The sequence below is a fragment of the Lampris incognitus genome, chromosome 20 (genome assembly GCF_029633865.1).
Source record: "Lampris incognitus isolate fLamInc1 chromosome 20, fLamInc1.hap2, whole genome shotgun sequence".
NCBI classification, from domain to species: domain Eukaryota; kingdom Metazoa; phylum Chordata; class Actinopteri; order Lampriformes; family Lampridae; genus Lampris; species Lampris incognitus.
Window position 1 is genome coordinate 33,816,150 of NC_079230.1, and position 20,000 is coordinate 33,836,149.

The following is a 20,000-nucleotide window of genomic DNA, read 5'->3' on the forward strand; positions in this document are numbered from 1 at the left end:
GGCCCCATGCCGAACTTCTTCAGTTGCCTAAAGTGAAAGAGGCGTTGCTGTGCTTTTTTCACCACATAGCTGGTGTGTTCATCCCAGGTGAGGTCTTGCTAATGCAGACACCGAGGAACTTGACGCTCTTGGCCCTCTCTACAGCAGTCCGGTTGATGGTGATGGGGTCCAGCCTCTCCCTTCTCTTCCTGTAGTCCATAACCAGCTCCTTGGTTTTGTCGACGTTGAGGGAGAGGTTATTCTCCTGGTACCACTTTGTTGACCTTTATCCTGTACACCGTCTCATCATCATCGGTGATCAGGTCCATCACCGTCATGTCGTCAGCAAACTTTATCACCAAGTTGGAGCAATGTGTGGCCACACAGTCATGGGTGTACAGGGAGTAGAGGAAGGGACTCAGGACGCAGCCCTGGGGGACTCCTGTGTTGAGGGGAAGATGTCAAACCTGGTGGTAGTAGGTCAAAGCAGGTGGTAGTAGATCAAACCGGGTGGTAGTAAGTCAAACCTGGGGGTAGTAGATCAAACCGGGGGGTAGTAGATCAAACCGGGTGGTAGTAAGTCAAACCTGGGGGTAGTAGATCAAACCTGGGGGCAGTAGGTCACACCTGGTGGTAGTAAGTCAAAGCTGGTGGTAGTAGATCAAACCTGGTGGTAGTAAGTCAAAGCTGGTGGTAGTAGATCAAACCTGGTGGTTGTAGGTCAAACCTGGTGGTAGTAGGTCAAACCTGGTGGTAGGAGATCAAACCAGGTGGTAGGAGGTCAAACCTGGTGGTAGTAGGTCAAACCGGGTGGTAGGAGATCAAACCAGGTGGTAGTAGGTCAAACCTGGTGGTAGCAGGTCAAACCTGGTGGTAGTAGATCAAACCAGGTGGTAGTAGGTCAAACCTGGTGGTAGTAGGTCAAACCTGGTGGTAGGAGATCAAACCTGGTGGTACGAGATCAAACCTGGTGGTAGTAGATCAAACCGGGTGGTAGTAAGTCAAACCTGGGGGTAGTAGGTCACAGCTGGTGGTAGTAGATAGAACCGGGTGGTAGTAAGTCAAACCTGGGGGTAGTAGGTCAAAGCTGGTGGTAGTAGATAGAACCGGGTGGTAGTAGATCAAACCGGGTGGTAGTAAGTCAAACCGGGTAGTAGTAAGTCAAACCTGGTGGTAGGAGATCAAACCTGGTGGTAGGAGATCAAATCAGGTGGTAGGAGGTCAAACCTGGTGGTAGGAGATCAAATCAGGTGGTAGGAGGTCAAACCTGGTGGTAGTAGGTCAAACCTGGTGGTAGGTCAAACCAGGTGGTAGTAGGTCAAACCTGGTGGTAGCAGGTCAAACCTGGTGGTAGTAGATCAAACCTGGTGGTAGCAGGTCAAACCTGGTGGTAGGAGATCAAACCAGGTGGTAGTAGATCAAACCAGGTGGTAGTAGATCAAACCTGGTGGTAGGAGATCAAACCTGGTGGTAGGAGATCAAACCTGGTGGTAGTAGATCAAACCTGGTGGTAGTAGATCAAACCTGGTGGTAGCAGGTCAAACCTGGTGGTAGGAGATCAAACCAGGTGGTAGTAGGTCAAACCTGGTGGTAGGAGATCAAACCTGGTGGTAGTAGATCAAACCTGGTGGTAGTAGATCAAACCTGGTGGTAGTAAGTCAAACTTGGGGGTAGTAGGTCAAAGCTGGTGGTAGTAGATAGAACCGGGTGGTAGTAGATCAAACCGGGTAGTAGTAAGTCACAGCTGGTGGTAGTAAGTCAAACCTGGGGGTAGTAGGTCACACCTGGTGGTGGTAAGTCAAACTTGGTGGTAGTAAGTCAAACCTGGGGGTAGTAGGTCAACACAGCAAGTAGTCAGATGTCAGTATGAACATAACTGTGATGCCACAGTTATGTCAGTAATGATAACTCTTCAGACAGGTCAATAATACTCTGTGTAACTTGTTTACACTGAATTATATTCAGTGATAGTTCTAAAAAATTCAACTTTCTGTAAAAAAAACCTGTATATATGACTAACTATTGATGTCTGTGGTGTGTGTTTGTGTGTGTGTGTGTGTGTGTGTGTGTTGGTCTGCTTATATGTGGGTGTATTTACAGAGGATAGGTCACGGGGACAAGAACCATGCAGATCAGGACAGGTCCCCCATCTTTGTTCAGTTCATCGACTGTGTGTGGCAGATGACCAAACAGGTATGTAAAACCTTACTAACTGTAGCTGATGAGATACAGGTGATGAGAGACAGGTGATGAGAGACAGGTGATGAGAGACAGGTGATGAGAGACAGGTGATGAGAGACAGGTGATGAGAGACAGGTGCTGAGAGACAGGTGATGAGATACAGGTGATGAGAGACAGGTGATGAGAGACAGGTGCTGAGAGACAGGTGCTTACCCAGGTGGCTTCAACCAAGCTCAGCAGTGGCAGAGACATAGACCTGGGCCAATGTGTTGGCCCGGGCCAAGGCCTGGAACTGTGGTTTTCAGTCTGGTCTCATGTTCCGGTCTTAACAGGTAGGTAATTACAGTGACTTGTGGTTCCAGCTCCAGAGCCTCCCCTGTGGGAGACTGTTGTAACTGGTATCATAGCTGCACGTTATAACATCCTCACACAATACAACACCAGCAGCGCTGTTAGTACCCAGGGATCAGATCAAGACCAGATCGAGGGCGTCCAGGTGGCATGGTGGTCTATTCCGTTGCCTACCGACACGGGGATCACCAGTTCGAATCCCCATGTTACCTCCGGCTTGGTCGGGCGTCCCTACAGACACAATCAGCCGTGTGTACGGGTGGGAAGCCGGATGTGGGTATGTGTCCTGGTCACTGCACTAGCGCCTTCTCTGGTCGGTCGGGGCGCCTGTTCAGGGGGGAGGGGGAACTGGGGGGAAGAGTGTGATCCTCCCACGTGCTACGTCGCCCTGGTGAAACTCCTCACTGTCAGGTGAAAAGAAGCGGCTGGTGACTCCACATGTATTAGAGGAGGCATGTGGTAGTCTGCAGCCCTCCCCGGAGGGGCAGAGGGGGTGAAGCAGCGTCCGGGACGGCTTGGAAGAGTCGGGTGATTGCCCAGGTATGATTGGGGAGAAAAAGGGCAGGGGGCAGGGGGCAGGGGGGGGGTCAAGACCAGATCTAGACCCTGTGCCTTACGACTCTCATTAGTCATGTGCTAACACCCAGGTCTTGAATTTGATACCTACACCACATTTGGTGAGGGGGCATGGAAGAGGAGCATGAAGGGTAGAATTTGGGTAGGTTGATGGTTGAAGTACTTTTTTAGAAGTTAAGAGAGTCATTATTTAATTTGGTAAAATAAGTGGGATCAGTGCAAGGTGCTGAAGCCAATAGATATATATTTGTGTAATATGTAAATAGGTTTATATTTGTATATTATGTAAATATGTTTATATTTGTATATGATGTAAATAGGTTTATATTTGTATTCTATGTAAATATGTTTATATTTGCATACTATAAATCTGTTTATAGATTTATATTTGTATAATTTGTAAATAGGTTTATATTTGTATAATATGTAAATCGGTTTATATTTGTGTAATATGTAAATCGGTTTATATTTGTATAATATGTACAACTGATAATGCTAAAAAATAACCTGCAGTGATATGAGACATTAAAAGACACACATGCAATGTTTATACTTTATGTCACGTATCAAATTGTTTATACTTTATTATGTGACATATCAAATTGTTTATACTTTATTATGTTACGTATCAAATTGTTTATATTTTATTATGTTATGTATCAAAGTGTTGGCCTCAGAGGGGAAAGGACAAGGGTGGGGTGTCCTAACCCACTTAATTTGTATGACTGACTCTTGTAGGCACTTTCCTAACTTTTTGTGCTTCTTGTAGTACAAACATGGAAAACACGTGTGTTTGAGTTATTTAACTAGCTGCATGTAGACATGCCTGAGTAGGTGTTTAGAACAACTGTTTAAAAGGAAGATCTGAGTAACCTGTTAGTGCTACGTCACATACTCACCAGAGGTGCGTGTCTGACATAACAGCTTGATTGGTGCATGTTGCAATATTTGTGTCACAACTCACACACTGTATGAAAGACAGGAAGATGGCGCCTTGCTGTGTGAACAAAGGTTATTTTTTTTATTAAAAGAAGGAACTGAGACTAACCAGGAGACCCAGATCAAAAGACCTTTAAGTTCCTGTCGTGCTAAAGGGGCACAGCAACTAGAAGATACACAACAGAGCTTGAACATGAAATGCTTTATGAATGGTCAGGAGAATTGTGAGCTCAGTTCCAAATTTTGCTGTTTACCACTGAAGGAAGGCTACAATTGGCAGTGTGTGGGACCCAGGGACGGCTTGTATAATGGGCTAACAGGGCTATGCCTTGCCTATCTTTTACAATCAAGATGCAAAAATTATTGTTAAAAAACCTTAGAACAGATTATTTCAAGTTTTGGTGGAACCTAAGAGCAGAAACGTATCCATTTGGCAGACAGACGTTGTGGACGGTGAGCGCAGTCCTTCCTGTAGAACTGTTGGTGTGAATTGCTGTAAGATGGGGGCAGCAGTAAATATGGCATCCCCCACTTTCTCACTGGAAGTCCTGCATCCAGGTCAGGTGTAGCTGCTGACTGCTACACCTGGAACGCAGGTACAGCTGCTGACCTGGAACGCAGGGCTTGAGGTTTTCACAACCCCTCTCAATGTAAACGCACAGCACAGGTCACAAAGTTGCTGTCACACGTGGAACTCGAGCATGACTTGATGTTTTGTAGTTAAAGCAGCATGGTTTATTGAGAAAGTGGCAAGGTTTATTGAGAAAGCGTCATGGTTTATTGAGAAAGCGGCATGGATTGTTGAGAAAGCGGCATGGATTGTTGAGAAAGCGTCATGGTTTATTGAGAAAGCGGCATGGATTGTTGAGAAAGCGTCATGGTTTATTGAGAACGCGGCATGGATTGTTGAGAAAGTGGCATAGATTATTGAGAAAGCGGCATGGTTTGTTGAGAAAGCGTCATGGTTTATTGAGAAAGCGGCATGGATTGTTGAGAAAGTGGCATGGTTTATTGAGAAAGCGGCATGGATTGTTGAGAAAGTGGCATGGTTTATTGAGAAAGCGGCATGGATTGTTGAGAAAGCGGCATGGTTTATTGAGAAAGCGGCATGGATTGTTGAGAAAGTGGCATGGATTATTGAGAAAGCGGCATGGTTTGTTGAGAAAGCGTCATGGTTTGTTGAGAAAGCGTCATGGATTATTGAGAAAGCGGCATGGATTGTTGAGAAAGCGGCATGGTTTATTGAGAAAGCGGCATGGATTGTTGAGAAAGTGGCATGGTTTATTGAGAAAGCGGCATGGATTGTTGAGAAAGCGGCATGGTTTATTGAGAAAGCGGCATGGATTGTTGAGAAAGTGGCATGGATTATTGAGAAAGCGGCATGGTTTGTTGAGAAAGCGTCATGGTTTATTGAGAAAGCGGCATGGATTGTTGAGAAAGCGGCATGGATTGTTGAGAAAGTGGCATGGATTGTTGAGAAAGCAGCATGGATTGTTGAGAAAGCGGCATGGATTGTTGAGAAAGCGGCATGTTTTGTTGAAAAAGCGGCATGGCTTGTTGAGAAAGCATCATGGTTTATTGAGAAAGCAGCATGGATTATTGAGAAAGTGGCATGGTTTGTTGAGAACGTCGCATGCTTTATAGAGAAAGTAGCATGGTTTATTGAGAAAGCAGCATGGCTTGTTGAGAAAGTGACATGGTTTGTTTAGAAAGCGGCATGGTTTGTTGAGAAAGCATCATGGTTTGTTGAGAAAGCATCATGGTTTATTGAGAAAGCAGCATGGATTATTGAGAAAGTGGCATGGTTTGTTGAGAACGTCGCATGCTTTATAGAGAAAGTGGCATGGTTTATTGAGAAAGCAGCATGGTTTGTTGAGAAAGTGGCATGGCTTGTTGAGAAAGTGACATGGTTTGTTTAGAAAGCGGCATGGTTTATTGAGAAAGTGGCACGGTTTGTTAAGAAAGTGGCATGGTTTGTTGAAAAAGCGGTATGGTTTGTTGAGAAAGTGGCATGGCTTATTGGGAAAATTGAGAAAGTGGTATGGTTTGTTGAGAAAGTGGCATGGTTTATTGAAAAAGCGGCATGGTTTGTTGAGAAAGTGGCATGGTTTATTGGGAAAATTGAGAAAGTGGCATGGTTTATTGAGAAAGTGGCATGGTTTATTGGGCAAGTGGCATGGTTTGTTGAGAAAAGCTACATTATTTGAGCAGTAAGTTTAGCTAGTAAATCTTAACCCATCTGAGGATTGGCTGCATATATTATTATATATACACAGTTTGTTCATTCAACCAGTAATTAAAGCTGAATGTAAGCAAATGAAACCTGGAAGCTGAAATGACTCTGCAAGTGACAACAGTCGATCACAGATTTACATCGAAAGCTGAGCAAACATGCAGTCGCTGTTTCTAGAAGGAACCAAGCAAGGATGAAAAATTGATGAAGATTCATCTTTGAACACCTTGCAGAGCTGACCCTGAATATCATTTTGTTAAGTCCGTGTGACTACATCTTGTTTTTTAGTTGTACAAACAACTCCGAAATTGTTGCATCATGGTTGTCCAGTGTCAGTTTTAGTCGTAGGAAGTAAACAAGAGATGTTCAAGTGTAGTTTGACATACAGTATACACATCAGTTTACTATATGCTGTGCTACTATCCCCCCCCCCCTTTCTCACAATTGCACTTGGCCAATCACTCCACTCTTCCGAGCTGTCCTGGTCGCTGCTCCACCTCCTCTGCCGATCTGGGGAGGGCTGCAGACTACCACATGCCTCCTCTAATACATGGGGAGTCACCAGCCGCTTCTTTTCACCTGACAGTGAGGAGTTTCTCCAGGGGGACGTAGCGCATGGGAGGATCACGATATTCCCCCCAGTTCCCCCTCCCCCCTTGAACAGGCGCCCCAACCAACCAGAGGAGGCGCTAGTGCAGCGACCAGGACACATACCCACATCCGGCTTCCCACCCGCAGACACAGCCAATTGTGTCTGTAGGGTAACATGGGCATTCGAACCGGCGAGCCCCGTGTTGGTAGGCAACAGAATAGACCGCCAGGCCAACAGGATGGAATCCTTCATTTCTTCATCATACGTTCCATTCAAAGTCTGATTCCATATTTCACCGTTGTAACAGTGGTCCTTGGAGTTTGACACCCTCAGCAGTACAAGCCGTGAAGTAAAACATGTCAACCAGCACTGAGCCCACTTATGTGCAGACAGGGAGCCTGGTTCTCAGGGGTTACCAGTGCATGCCAATATTTGGATTATTGTCAACACGGATATTGGAAATGTGATTAATCTGCAGTGTATATATGATTCTTTGTATAATAGTTGTATGCTTCCTGAAGATGACACACAAACTGATCTCTCTGTCCTCTCCAGCCTTTATCCTGTCCATCCTCTGTCCTCTCCAGCCTCTGTCCTCTCCATCCTCTATCCTCTCCAGCCTCTGTCCTCTCCATCCTCTATCCTCTCCATCCTCTCTCCTGTTGTTCTCCATCACTTCAATCCATATACAGATTGAAGTGATGGAGAACAACAGGACAGAGTTGTTACTACAAATGAGGTTGGCAAAAACATTGAAGCTAGTATTTATCTATTGTGTTTATAGTATTTACAGTATTTGTTGATGTCATCCTCTAGTGCATCAGCTTGACTTGTGTGTCATCTGACAGCCATGTTTTTGTAAATTCCTCCTCACTTGCAGTTTCAAAAACCCAAAGAAACCAGAGTAAGTCCAAAGATTGAAACATTGGGCAAAAATGGGGGGGGTCTTTAACGGGATTAACACCCCCCCGCCCCATTTTGGAGATTGGAAACAGGCATTCACATGACCACTTCAACAGTTGTAGTGTTTAGTGAAAAAGGTGTCCTGCTGTTACTTCACCAGTCTGCTAGGTGCAAACAGAACTGAAGGCCTGAGAGAATTCTCAACCCTGACGGATACCTGACACCGTTTGGTGGACAGGCCTAGTCAGGGTTTCTTCTGTCATACTTGCAGTATTACCACAATCGAGGGATCAGCACATTAATATGCATGTAAACACACCCAGTGTCAAACCAGTATAACATGTCTTAATACAGAGGGAATTCATGCTCTTTTTGCCTTTCATGTGGTCGTGGTCCCTGCTCACCTGGACTGTCCTCCCTCAAGTTCCCCACAGCATTTGAGTTCAATGAGCATCTCCTGGTGATCGTCCTGGACCACCTCTACAGCTGCCGCTTTGGAACCTTCCTCTACAACTGTGAAAGTGCAAGGGACCAATATGTAAGAAACACTGACACCCATGAACATTTCACTTAAAAGCCACTGGTTTATCATCACTGTGGGCCATGACGTTCCCAGCCTCATGCTGACGGTGACACAGTTACATGGACGTAGTAATGGCAGTAATATACAGTAACTTCAGGGTACACGGTTACATGGACGCAGTAATCGTAGTAATATACAGTAACTTCAGGGTACACGGTTACATGGACGTAGTAAACGTAGTAATATACAGTAACTTCATGTGATGCACTTACATGGACGTAGTAATCGTAGTAATATACAGTAACTTAAGGTGACGCGGTTACATGGACATAGTAATCATAGTAATATCCAGTACCTTAAGGTGACGCGGTTACATGGGCGTAGTAATCGTAGTAATATACAGTACCTTAAGGTGACGCTGTTACATGGATACAGTAATCGTAGTAATATACAGTAACTTAAGGTGACATGGTTACATGGACATAGTAATCGTAGTAATATACAGTAACTTAAGGTGACACGGTTACATGGACGTAGTAATCATAGTAACATACAGTAACTTCAGGTGATGTGGTCACGTGGATATAGTAATCAAAGCAATATACAGTAACTTAAGGTGACGCTGTTACATGGATACAGTAATCGTAGTAATATACAGTAACTTAAGGTGACATGGTTACATGGACATAGTAATCGTAGTAATATACAATAACTTAAGGTGACGCCGTTACATGGATATAGTAATCATAGTAATATACAGTAACTTACGGTGACACGGTTACATGGACGTAGTAATCGTAGTAATATACAGTAACTTGAGGTGATGTGGTCACATGGACGTGGTAATCATAGTAACATACAGTAACTGAAGGTGACGCGGTTACGTAGATATAGTAATCACAGTAATATACAGTAACTTAAGGTGATGCTGTTACATGGATACAGTAATCGTAGTAATATACATTAACTTAACGTGACGCAGTTACATGGACATAGTAATATACAGTAACTTAAAGCTGACGCGGTTACATGGACATAGTAATCATAGTAATAAACAGTAACTTAAGGTGACGCGGTTACATGGACATAGTAATATACAGTAACTTAAGGTGACGCGGTTACATGGACATAGTAATCGTAGTAATATACAATAACTTAAGGTGACGCCGTTACATGGATATAGTAATCATAGTAATACACAGTAACTTAAAGGTGACGCGGTTACATGGACATAGTAATCATAGTAATATACAGTAACTTAAGGTGACGCGGTTACATGGACACAGTAATCATTGTTATATACAGTAACTTAAGGTGACGCGGTTACATGGACATAGTGATCATAGTAATGTACAGTAACTTAAGGTGACACAGTTACATGGACATAGTAATCATAGTAATATACAGTACCTTAAGGTGACGCGGTTACATGGACATAGTAATATACAGTAACTTAAGGTGACACAGTTACATGGAAATAGTAATCATAGTAATATACAGTAACTTAAGGTGACACAGTTACATGGACATAGTAATCATAGTAATATACAGTACCTTAAGGTGACGCGGTTACATGGACATAGTAATATACAGTAACTTAAGGTGACACAGTTACATGGAAATAGTAATCATAGTAATATACAGTAACTTAAGGTGACACAGTTACATGGACATAGTAATCATAGTAATATACAGTACCTTAAGGTGACGCGGGTACACGGGCATAGTAATATACAGTAACTTAAGGTGACACAGTTACATGGAAATAGTAATCATAGTAATATACAGTACCTTAAGGTGACGCGGTTACATGGGGCATGGTAATATACAGTAACTTAAGGTGACACAGTTACATGGACATAGTAATCATAGTAATATACAGTACCTTAAGGTGACGCGGTTACATGGGGCATGGTAATATACAGTAACTTAAGGTGACACAGTTACATGGACATAGTAATCATAGTAATGTACAGTAACTTAAGGTGACACAGTTACATGGACATAGTAATAATAGTAATATACAGTACCTTAAGGTGACGCGGTTACATGGGCATAGTAATATACAGTAACTTAAGGTGACACAGTTACATGGAAATAGTAATCATAGTAATATACAGTAACTTAAGGTGACACAGTTACATGGACATAGTAATCATAGTAATATACAGTACCTTAAGGTGACGCGGTTACATGGACATAGTAATCATAGTAATATGCAGTAACTTAAGGTGACACGGTTACATGGACACAGTAATCATAGTAATATACAGTAACTTAAGGTGACACGGTTACATGGCCATAGTAATCATAGTAATACACAGTAACTTAAGGTGACACGGTTACATAGACACAGTAATCATAGTAATATACCGTAACTTAAGGTGACGCGGTTACATGGACACAGTAATCATTGTTATATAGAGTAACTTAAGGTGACGCGGTTACATGGGGCATGGTAATATACAGTAACTTAAGGTGACACAGTTACATGGACATAGTAATCATAGTAATGTACAGTAACTTAAGGTGACACAGTTACATGGACATAGTAATCATAGTAATATACAGTACCTTAAGGTGACGCGGGTACACGGGCATAGTAATATACAGTAACTTAAGGTGACACAGTTACATAGAAATAGTAATCATAGTAATATACAGTAACTTAAGGTGACACAGTTACATGGACATAGTAATCATAGTAATATACAGTAACTTAAGGTGACACAGTTACATGGACATAGTAATCGTAGTAATATACAGTACCTTAAGGTGACGCGGTTACATGGGCATAGTAATATACAGTAACTTAAGGTGACACAGTTACATGGACATAGTAATCATAGTAATGTACAGTAACTTAAGGGGACACAGTTACATGGACATAGTGATCATAGTAATATACAGTAACTTAAGGTGACACGGTTACATGGACACAGTAATCATAGTTATATACAGTAACTTAAGGTGACATGGTTACACGGACATAATAATCATAGTAATACGGTTAAATGAACATAATAATCAAAGTAATATACAGTAAGTTAAGGTGACACGGTTACGTGGACATAGTAATAATAGTAATATACAGTAACATAAGGTGACACGGTTACATGGACATAGTAATCATAGTAATATACAGTAACTTAAGGTGACACAGTTACATGGACATAGTAATCATAGTAATATACAGTAACTTAAGGTGACACAGTTACATGGACATAGTAATCGTAGTAATATACAGTACCTTAAGGTGACGCGGTTACATGGGCATAGTAATATACAGTAACTTAAGGTGACGCTGTTACATGGATACAGTAATCGTAGTAATATACAGTAACTTAAGGTGACATGGTTACATGGACATAGTAATCGTAGTAATATACAGTAACTTAAGGTGACACGGTTACATGGACGTAGTAATCATAGTAACATACAGTAACTTCAGGTGATGTGGTCACGTGGATATAGTAATCAAAGCAATATACAGTAACTTAAGGTGACGCTGTTACATGGATACAGTAATCGTAGTAATATACAGTAACTTAAGGTGACATGGTTACATGGACATAGTAATCGTAGTAATATACAATAACTTAAGGTGACGCCGTTACATGGATATAGTAATCATAGTAATATACAGTAACTTACGGTGACACGGTTACATGGACGTAGTAATCGTAGTAATATACAGTAACTTGAGGTGATGTGGTCACATGGACGTGGTAATCATAGTAACATACAGTAACTGAAGGTGACGCGGTTACGTAGATATAGTAATCACAGTAATATACAGTAACTTAAGGTGATGCTGTTACATGGATACAGTAATCGTAGTAATATACATTAGCTTAACGTGACGCAGTTACATGGACATAGTAATATACAGTAACTTAAAGCTGACGCGGTTACATGGACATAGTAATCATAGTAATAAACAGTAACTTAAGGTGACGCGGTTACATGGACATAGTAATATACAGTAACTTAAGGTGACGCGGTTACATGGACATAGTAATCGTAGTAATATACAATAACTTAAGGTGACGCCGTTACATGGATATAGTAATCATAGTAATACACAGTAACTTAAAGGTGACGCGGTTACATGGACATAGTAATCATAGTAATATACAGTAACTTAAGGTGACGCGGTTACATGGACACAGTAATCATTGTTATATACAGTAACTTAAGGTGACGCGGTTACATGGACATAGTGATCATAGTAATGTACAGTAACTTAAGGTGACACAGTTACATGGACATAGTAATCATAGTAATATACAGTACCTTAAGGTGACGCGGTTACATGGACATAGTAATATACAGTAACTTAAGGTGACACAGTTACATGGAAATAGTAATCATAGTAATATACAGTAACTTAAGGTGACACAGTTACATGGACATAGTAATCATAGTAATATACAGTACCTTAAGGTGACGCGGGTACACGGGCATAGTAATATACAGTAACTTAAGGTGACACAGTTACATGGAAATAGTAATCATAGTAATATACAGTACCTTAAGGTGACGCGGTTACATGGGGCATGGTAATATACAGTAACTTAAGGTGACACAGTTACATGGACATAGTAATCATAGTAATATACAGTACCTTAAGGTGACGCGGTTACATGGGGCATGGTAATATACAGTAACTTAAGGTGACACAGTTACATGGACATAGTAATCATAGTAATGTACAGTAACTTAAGGTGACACAGTTACATGGACATAGTAATAATAGTAATATACAGTACCTTAAGGTGACGCGGTTACATGGGCATAGTAATATACAGTAACTTAAGGTGACACAGTTACATGGAAATAGTAATCATAGTAATATACAGTAACTTAAGGTGACACAGTTACATGGACATAGTAATCATAGTAATATACAGTACCTTAAGGTGACGCGGTTACATGGACATAGTAATCATAGTAATATGCAGTAACTTAAGGTGACACGGTTACATGGACATAGTAATCATAGTAATATACAGTAACTTAAGGTGACACGGTTACATGGCCATAGTAATCATAGTAATACACAGTAACTTAAGGTGACACGGTTACATAGACACAGTAATCATAGTAATGTACAGTAACTTAAGGGGACACAGTTACATGGACATAGTGATCATAGTAATATACAGTAACTTAAGGTGACACGGTTACATGGACACAGTAATCATAGTTATATACAGTAACTTAAGGTGACATGGTTACACGGACATAATAATCATAGTAATACGGTTAAATGAACATAATAATCAAAGTAATATACAGTAAGTTAAGGTGACACGGTTACGTGGACATAGTAATAATAGTAATATACAGTAACATAAGGTGACACGGTTACATGGACATAGTAATCATAGTAATATACAGTAACTTAAGGTGACACAGTTACATGGACATAGTAATCATAGTAATATACAGTAACTTAAGGTGACACAGTTACATGGACATAGTAATCGTAGTAATATACAGTACCTTAAGGTGACGCGGTTACATGGGCATAGTAATATACAGTAACTTAAGGTGACACAGTTACATGGACATAGTAATCATAGTAATGTACAGTAACTTAAGGGGACACAGTTACATGGACATAGTGATTATAGTAATATACAGTAACTTAAGGTGACACGGTTACATGGACACAGTAATCATAGTTATATACAGTAACTTAAGGTGACATGGTTACACGGACATAATAATCATAGTAATACGGTTAAATGAGCATAATAATCAAAGTAATATACAGTAAGTTAAGGTGACACGGTTACGTGGACATAGTAATAATAGTAATATACAGTAACTTAAGGTGACACGGTTACATGGACATAGTAATCATAGTAATATACAGTAACTTAAGGTGACACGGTTACATGGACATAGTAATCATAGTAATATACACTAATTTAAGGTGACACGGTTACATGGACATAGTAATCATAGTAATATACAGTAACTTAAGGTGACACGGTTACATGGACATAGTAATCATAGTAATATACAGTAACTTAAGGTGACACTGTTACATGGACATAGTAATCACAGTAATATACAGTAACTTAAGGTGACACGGTTACATGGACATGGTAATCACAGTAATATACAGTAACGTAAGGTGACACGGTTACATGGACATAGTAATCATAGTAATATACAGTAACTTAAGGTCCTAGTAATACACAGTCCATCATGGGCGAGTACACACGTTTGACTGCCGCGTGACTGACATCTCCCTGACTCTCCTATTGTAATTTATTTGCACCTGTTGGGAGGGACAACTCACAGTATAGCTTGTTTGCAGTCACGTGATTCTGATGGCACGCGTGATTTAGATAGAGGGCAGGAAGTCAAAAGCAGAATGAATGAGATGGAGCTAGTTTAGCCCGAACTGTGCTAGTCTAGACCAGTGGTTCTCAACCTTTTTGGGGTCCTGGACCCCCTGCGTATTTTTGATCTACCCTGAGGACCCCTCCACCTGATCTTGGGGGAGGGGGGTTGCAATTTGATAGAAACAGTAGAAACTGCATTTTAAATTGCATTATAGCATTTATTCACTCTTTGGGGCAAAAATAAGAGCTTTCAGTTGTAACTTAGATATAGTTAACAAAACAGAATTCTTATGCAGTAACTTTCAGATATATGTAACAAAACAGAATTCTTATGCAGTAACTTTCAGATATATGTAACAACACAGAATATGTATTCAGTAACTTTCAGATATATGTAACAAAACAGAATATGTATTCAGTAACTTTCAGGTATATGTAACAAAACAGAATATGTATTCAGTAACTTTCAGATATATGTAACAAAACAGAATATGTATTCAGTAACTTTCAGATATATGTAACAAAACAGAATTCTTATGCAGTAACTTTCAGATATATGTAACAACACAGAATATGTATTCAGTAACTTTCAGATATATGTAACAAAACAGAATATGTATTCAGTAACTTTCAGATATATGTAACAACACAGAATATGTATTCAGTAACTTTCAGATATATGTAACAACACAGAATATGTATTCAGTAACTTTCAGATATATGTAACAAAACAGAATATGTATTCAGTAACTTTCAGATATATGTAACAAAACAGAATATGTATTCAGTAACTTTCAGATATATGTAACAAAACAGAATATGTATTCAGTAACTTTCAGATATATGTAACGAAACAGAATATGTATTCAGTAACTTTCAGATATATGTAACAAAACAGAATATGTATTGAGTAACTTTCAGATATATGTAACAAAACAGAATATGTATTCAATAACTTTCAGATATATGTAACAAAACAGAATATGTATTCAGTAACTTTCAGATATATGTAACAAAACAGAATATGTATTCAGTAACTTTCAGATATATGTAACAACACAGAATATGTATTCAGTAACTTTCAGATATATGTAACAACACAGAATATGTATTCAGTAACTTTCAGATATATGTAACAACACAGAATATGTATTCAGTAACTTTCAGATATATGTAACAACACAGAATATGTATTCAGTAACTTTCAGATATATGTAACAACACAGAATATGTATTCAGTAACTTTCAGATATATGTAACAACAGAATATGTATTCAGTAACTTTTAACAATGCAAACGGGAGCGAGATCTCTTATTAAAATACAATAAATGACACTTGTGAAACAGATGTAATTAGAGAAAAAAGTCCTGTTACCCTTTATAGTTTAGGTAGATAAAGGTCTCAGTCACATTTGAGTAAAATAATCCTATTTCTATAAATGTCATAGGATCTTTTTTTAAAGATATTTTATTTTCACAGACCCCTTGCAATTACACTACGGACCACTAGGGGTCCGCGGACCCCCGGTTGAGAAACACTGGTCTAGACAATGTTATGAGAGAAAGGTATAAACAGAAAGTAAGACATGTTGGACATGATCCTTACTTATGTCATGAAGAGTGATTTTTTTTTGACGAAGTGGTCACTGCACATTATCTGACTCCGCTCCTCCCGACCACAGACAATGGTTCGCAAGACATTTTTTTACGGCGAACCATTTTTGAATTTTTTTTCCCCCTCATGAACGACAACTTTTGGGACTCAATAAATACGCCTTGTGGTTTCTCAGTTAATGACGCCAAACATAGGGATTTCCAAAGTTTGTGATAGTGCTTCCTATGTAGCAAATCACTTCCTGCCCTCCATCTGTAGTTCGTGACGTCATATGCAAACAACCTATTGGTTCTTTTGAGTACATGGCACAAGCTGACCTCACTTGTACCTTAAATAACTCCACCCAACCTGCACCTCTGAAGAGGTCTCCTCTGCTAAAGTAACAATCTGTGTGGGTGTCCTGGGTCTTTAGTAGATCTGAGTTTTACACAAGAGAACAGGTGGTGTTCTGAACAGATTTCTATACGTTTTGCATCACTTTGTGGAAAATGCCAATGTTTTATAATATTATTTTGTTTTGTTTTGCCTGAAATGGAAGAAAACTGTAACAGCAGGTTTGTGAGGGATTAGTCCGCTTATTTACGGTGAGAGAGCCATGTCGTCTACCTATGTCGAGTGTGAGGCTACTGAAATTTCTATTTTAGTACAGCCCTCTGTAACAATTATTTTAGGTTTTTTCCCTTTGACTACAAATTCACTTAGTTCTCCTGGAATCGAGGTGGCCAGTGGTGTATATGTGATGTAGTTAAGGGTGGCTGCCATCTGCCCTAGGTAGGAGTGGTTTCTAGCAAGTGGTGGTTCAGAACGTGTCATTCTTCAGAATTGTTGTTCAGCGAAGGCCAGACAAGCTGTTGACAAGTCGATGTGTAACACCCGTCCCATGTAGCTATGTAAACGTCTGCTATGTGTAGTAGTACTGTGGGCGGGGCCTGGGTACAGTTTCAAACTAAATGGTGCTATTACCTGTATGCTTTTAAACTTTTAATGCTACTCTATTTTAATTTAAAATAGAGTAGGCTATATGATAAAGATATATCACTTAGATTTTGGTTTTGTCTCTTGTCCTAATTTTATCTATCCTTTTAACAGTTATTAAACATGAATTACCTATGAGCTATGAGACAACAAGGTTTCTTTAAATGTAATGCCAAATTATGGTAGGCTGTTTATTTACATAAACAGAACGTATCAATTCTCCACAGATGTCATGAATACTGTCTTGGATCTTTCGTGTAGATTCAGTCTAAACCACAAGCAGTCCAAAAGGTTATTGAACATTTGTGGAGAATGGTATGTAATACTATTTCAATGAACCTTTGAACTCATGTTAAAGCTCACAATGTTTTGATTACAATCTACTACTACTACTACTTCTGGCTGCCGCCGTTAGGGCTCGCTGCAGCGGAGAAACCTAACCTCTGGTCATGACTGCAAAGCAGAAACCACACCCACGCAGATACGGCGGGTTCAGGCAACAAGTGGCCCGCTTATCAATGTCTGGACATGACTCAAATAACAGTTGGCCAGGTTCGAGTTACAGTATGTACAGAGCTCAGGCTCAGGCTCCACCACAGCCCTCACGGAAAGGGGGCGACTCTAGTTAACCAGTGTGATCGTATAGTTTGAATGATACACATGTACACACTAGCTAACGAACCCACGTGACGTGAACCTGTTTTCTCATTCTAAAGTACAACAGTCTACTAGCTAACGTGCTAGCATGCAAAGAACAAATACACAATTTATTACATGGCAGAAAATACGCAGTAAATATACCCGGCCATGAATCAAATATCAGTTGGTCGAGTTCCAGTTCCAGTTTGGATAGTGCTCCAGCTGCTGTAGGTGAAAATAAAACACAGTCAGAAGTTTGTTTAGCATGGTCGCGACAGCCATTCGCGCCTCATTGGCTAGCATTAGCTAGCATTAGCTAGCATTTCAAAACGTGTGCAACTAGCATCAATATCTTTGATGTATTTTGATTACAATATAATAGCAATGTTAATCCATATCTTCTTTTATAAACTCCGTCAGTTTGACCTCCATCTTGTTGTTTTTCCCTCTCTCTTTAGGAGGTTAAATTGAAGACGGTGTCCCTCTGGTCTTTGGTCAGCAGCAACAGGGAGCGCTACTTGAATGCCTTCTACACGCCAGAGTCTGGACGTGTCCTCTACCCTGTAGCCAGCATGCGCCACCTAGAGCTCTGGGTGACTTACTACATACGCTGGAATCCACGTATACGACAGCAGGTAGGTTTGTGTTGGTATGAATGTCACACACACTCACACACATAAAAGTATGTGCACACATTTGTGTGTGTGTGTGTGTGTGTGTGAGAGAGAAGTGCAGATCCTTGTTAGGTTATTGTGTTAAGACAATGAGGTGCTTCCATTTGAACTGAACATCAGAAGGTCACTTTAAAGGCGTTTATCTCAGATCTCATAGTTAAATTCAATTAAAATTGAATTAATTTTTTTCTTTCTTTTTTCTGATCCCCCCCCCCCTTTTTTTTTTTTCACCCAACTTGTATCCGGCCAATTACCCCACGTTTCCAAGCCGTCCCGGTCGCTGCTCCACCCCCTCTGCCGATCCGGGGAGGGCTGCAGACTACCACATGCCTCCTCCCATACATGTGGAGTCACCAGCTGCTTCTTTTCACCTGACAGTGGGGAGTTTCACCAGGGGGATGTAGCGTGTAGGAGAATCACGCTATTCCCCCCAGTTCCCCCTCCCCCTGAACAGGTGCCCCGACCGACCAGAGGAGGCGCTAGCGCAGTGACCAGGACACATACCCACGTCCGGCTTCCCACCCACAGACACGGCCAATTGTGTCTGTAGGGACGCCCGACCAAGCTGGAAGTAACACGGGGATTCGAACTGGCGATCCCCGTGTTGGTAGGTAACTAGACTGCTACACTACCCGGACGCCCCAAAATTAAATTAATTTCTAAGGTTAAATGTAAAGCAGAGCACACAACAGTTCTTCATGTCCTTTTGTGAGCCTATTTGGTAATGAAGTTTGTCCAGCTTGCTGATGAGGGATTGGCTGTTAGACAGCAGCATGCTAGGAATCGGGGGCTGGGCAGGACGCCGTCGTAGCCTCACTAAGGTGCCGCCTCATTTCCCTCCTGTTTGTTTTAGGTAATCTCTCTTGGCAATTCCCACGGCTTCCAGCTGTTTGGAACGTCTAATCTTATGTCCCGTAAAGTCTGGTGATCATACGTTATGGTGCAAGATGTGTTTTGTGCTGCTGCTACTGCTGCTACTGCTACTGCTACTACTACTGCTACTACTACTACTGCTACTGCTACTACTACTGCTACTGCTACTGCTACTACTACTGCTACTACTACTGCTACTACTGCTACTACTACTACTACTGCTACTACTGCTACTACTACTGCTACTACTACTACTGCTACTGCTACTACTGCTACTACTACTGCTACTACTACTGCTACTACTGCTACTACTACTACTGCTACTACTACTACTGCTGCTACTGCTACTACTGCTACTGCTACTACTTCTACTGCTACTACTGCTACTACTGCTACTGCTACTACTGCTACTACTACTGCTACTGCTACTACTACTGCTACTACTACTGCTACTGCTACTACTACTGCTACTACTACTGCTACTACTGCTACTACTACTACTTTCGGCAGCTCGCGTTAGGGGGCACCACAGCGGATCATCCGTTTCCATTTCTTCCTGTCCTCTGCATCTTCCTCTGTCTCACC

General features: G+C 40.9%; 1 protein-coding gene across 1 annotated transcript in view; it reads left to right on the forward strand.

The window, feature by feature from the left end:
- Positions 1–20,000, forward strand: part of mtm1 (myotubularin 1) — a 125,412-nt gene that overhangs the window by 95,434 nt on the left and 9,978 nt on the right. The window contains exons 13-15 of the mRNA XM_056300377.1: positions 2,080–2,172; positions 8,179–8,292; positions 18,327–18,503. Of these exons, the coding sequence (XP_056156352.1) occupies positions 2,080–2,172; positions 8,179–8,292; positions 18,327–18,503 (384 nt within the window). The remainder of the gene's footprint in view (positions 1–2,079; positions 2,173–8,178; positions 8,293–18,326; positions 18,504–20,000) is intronic.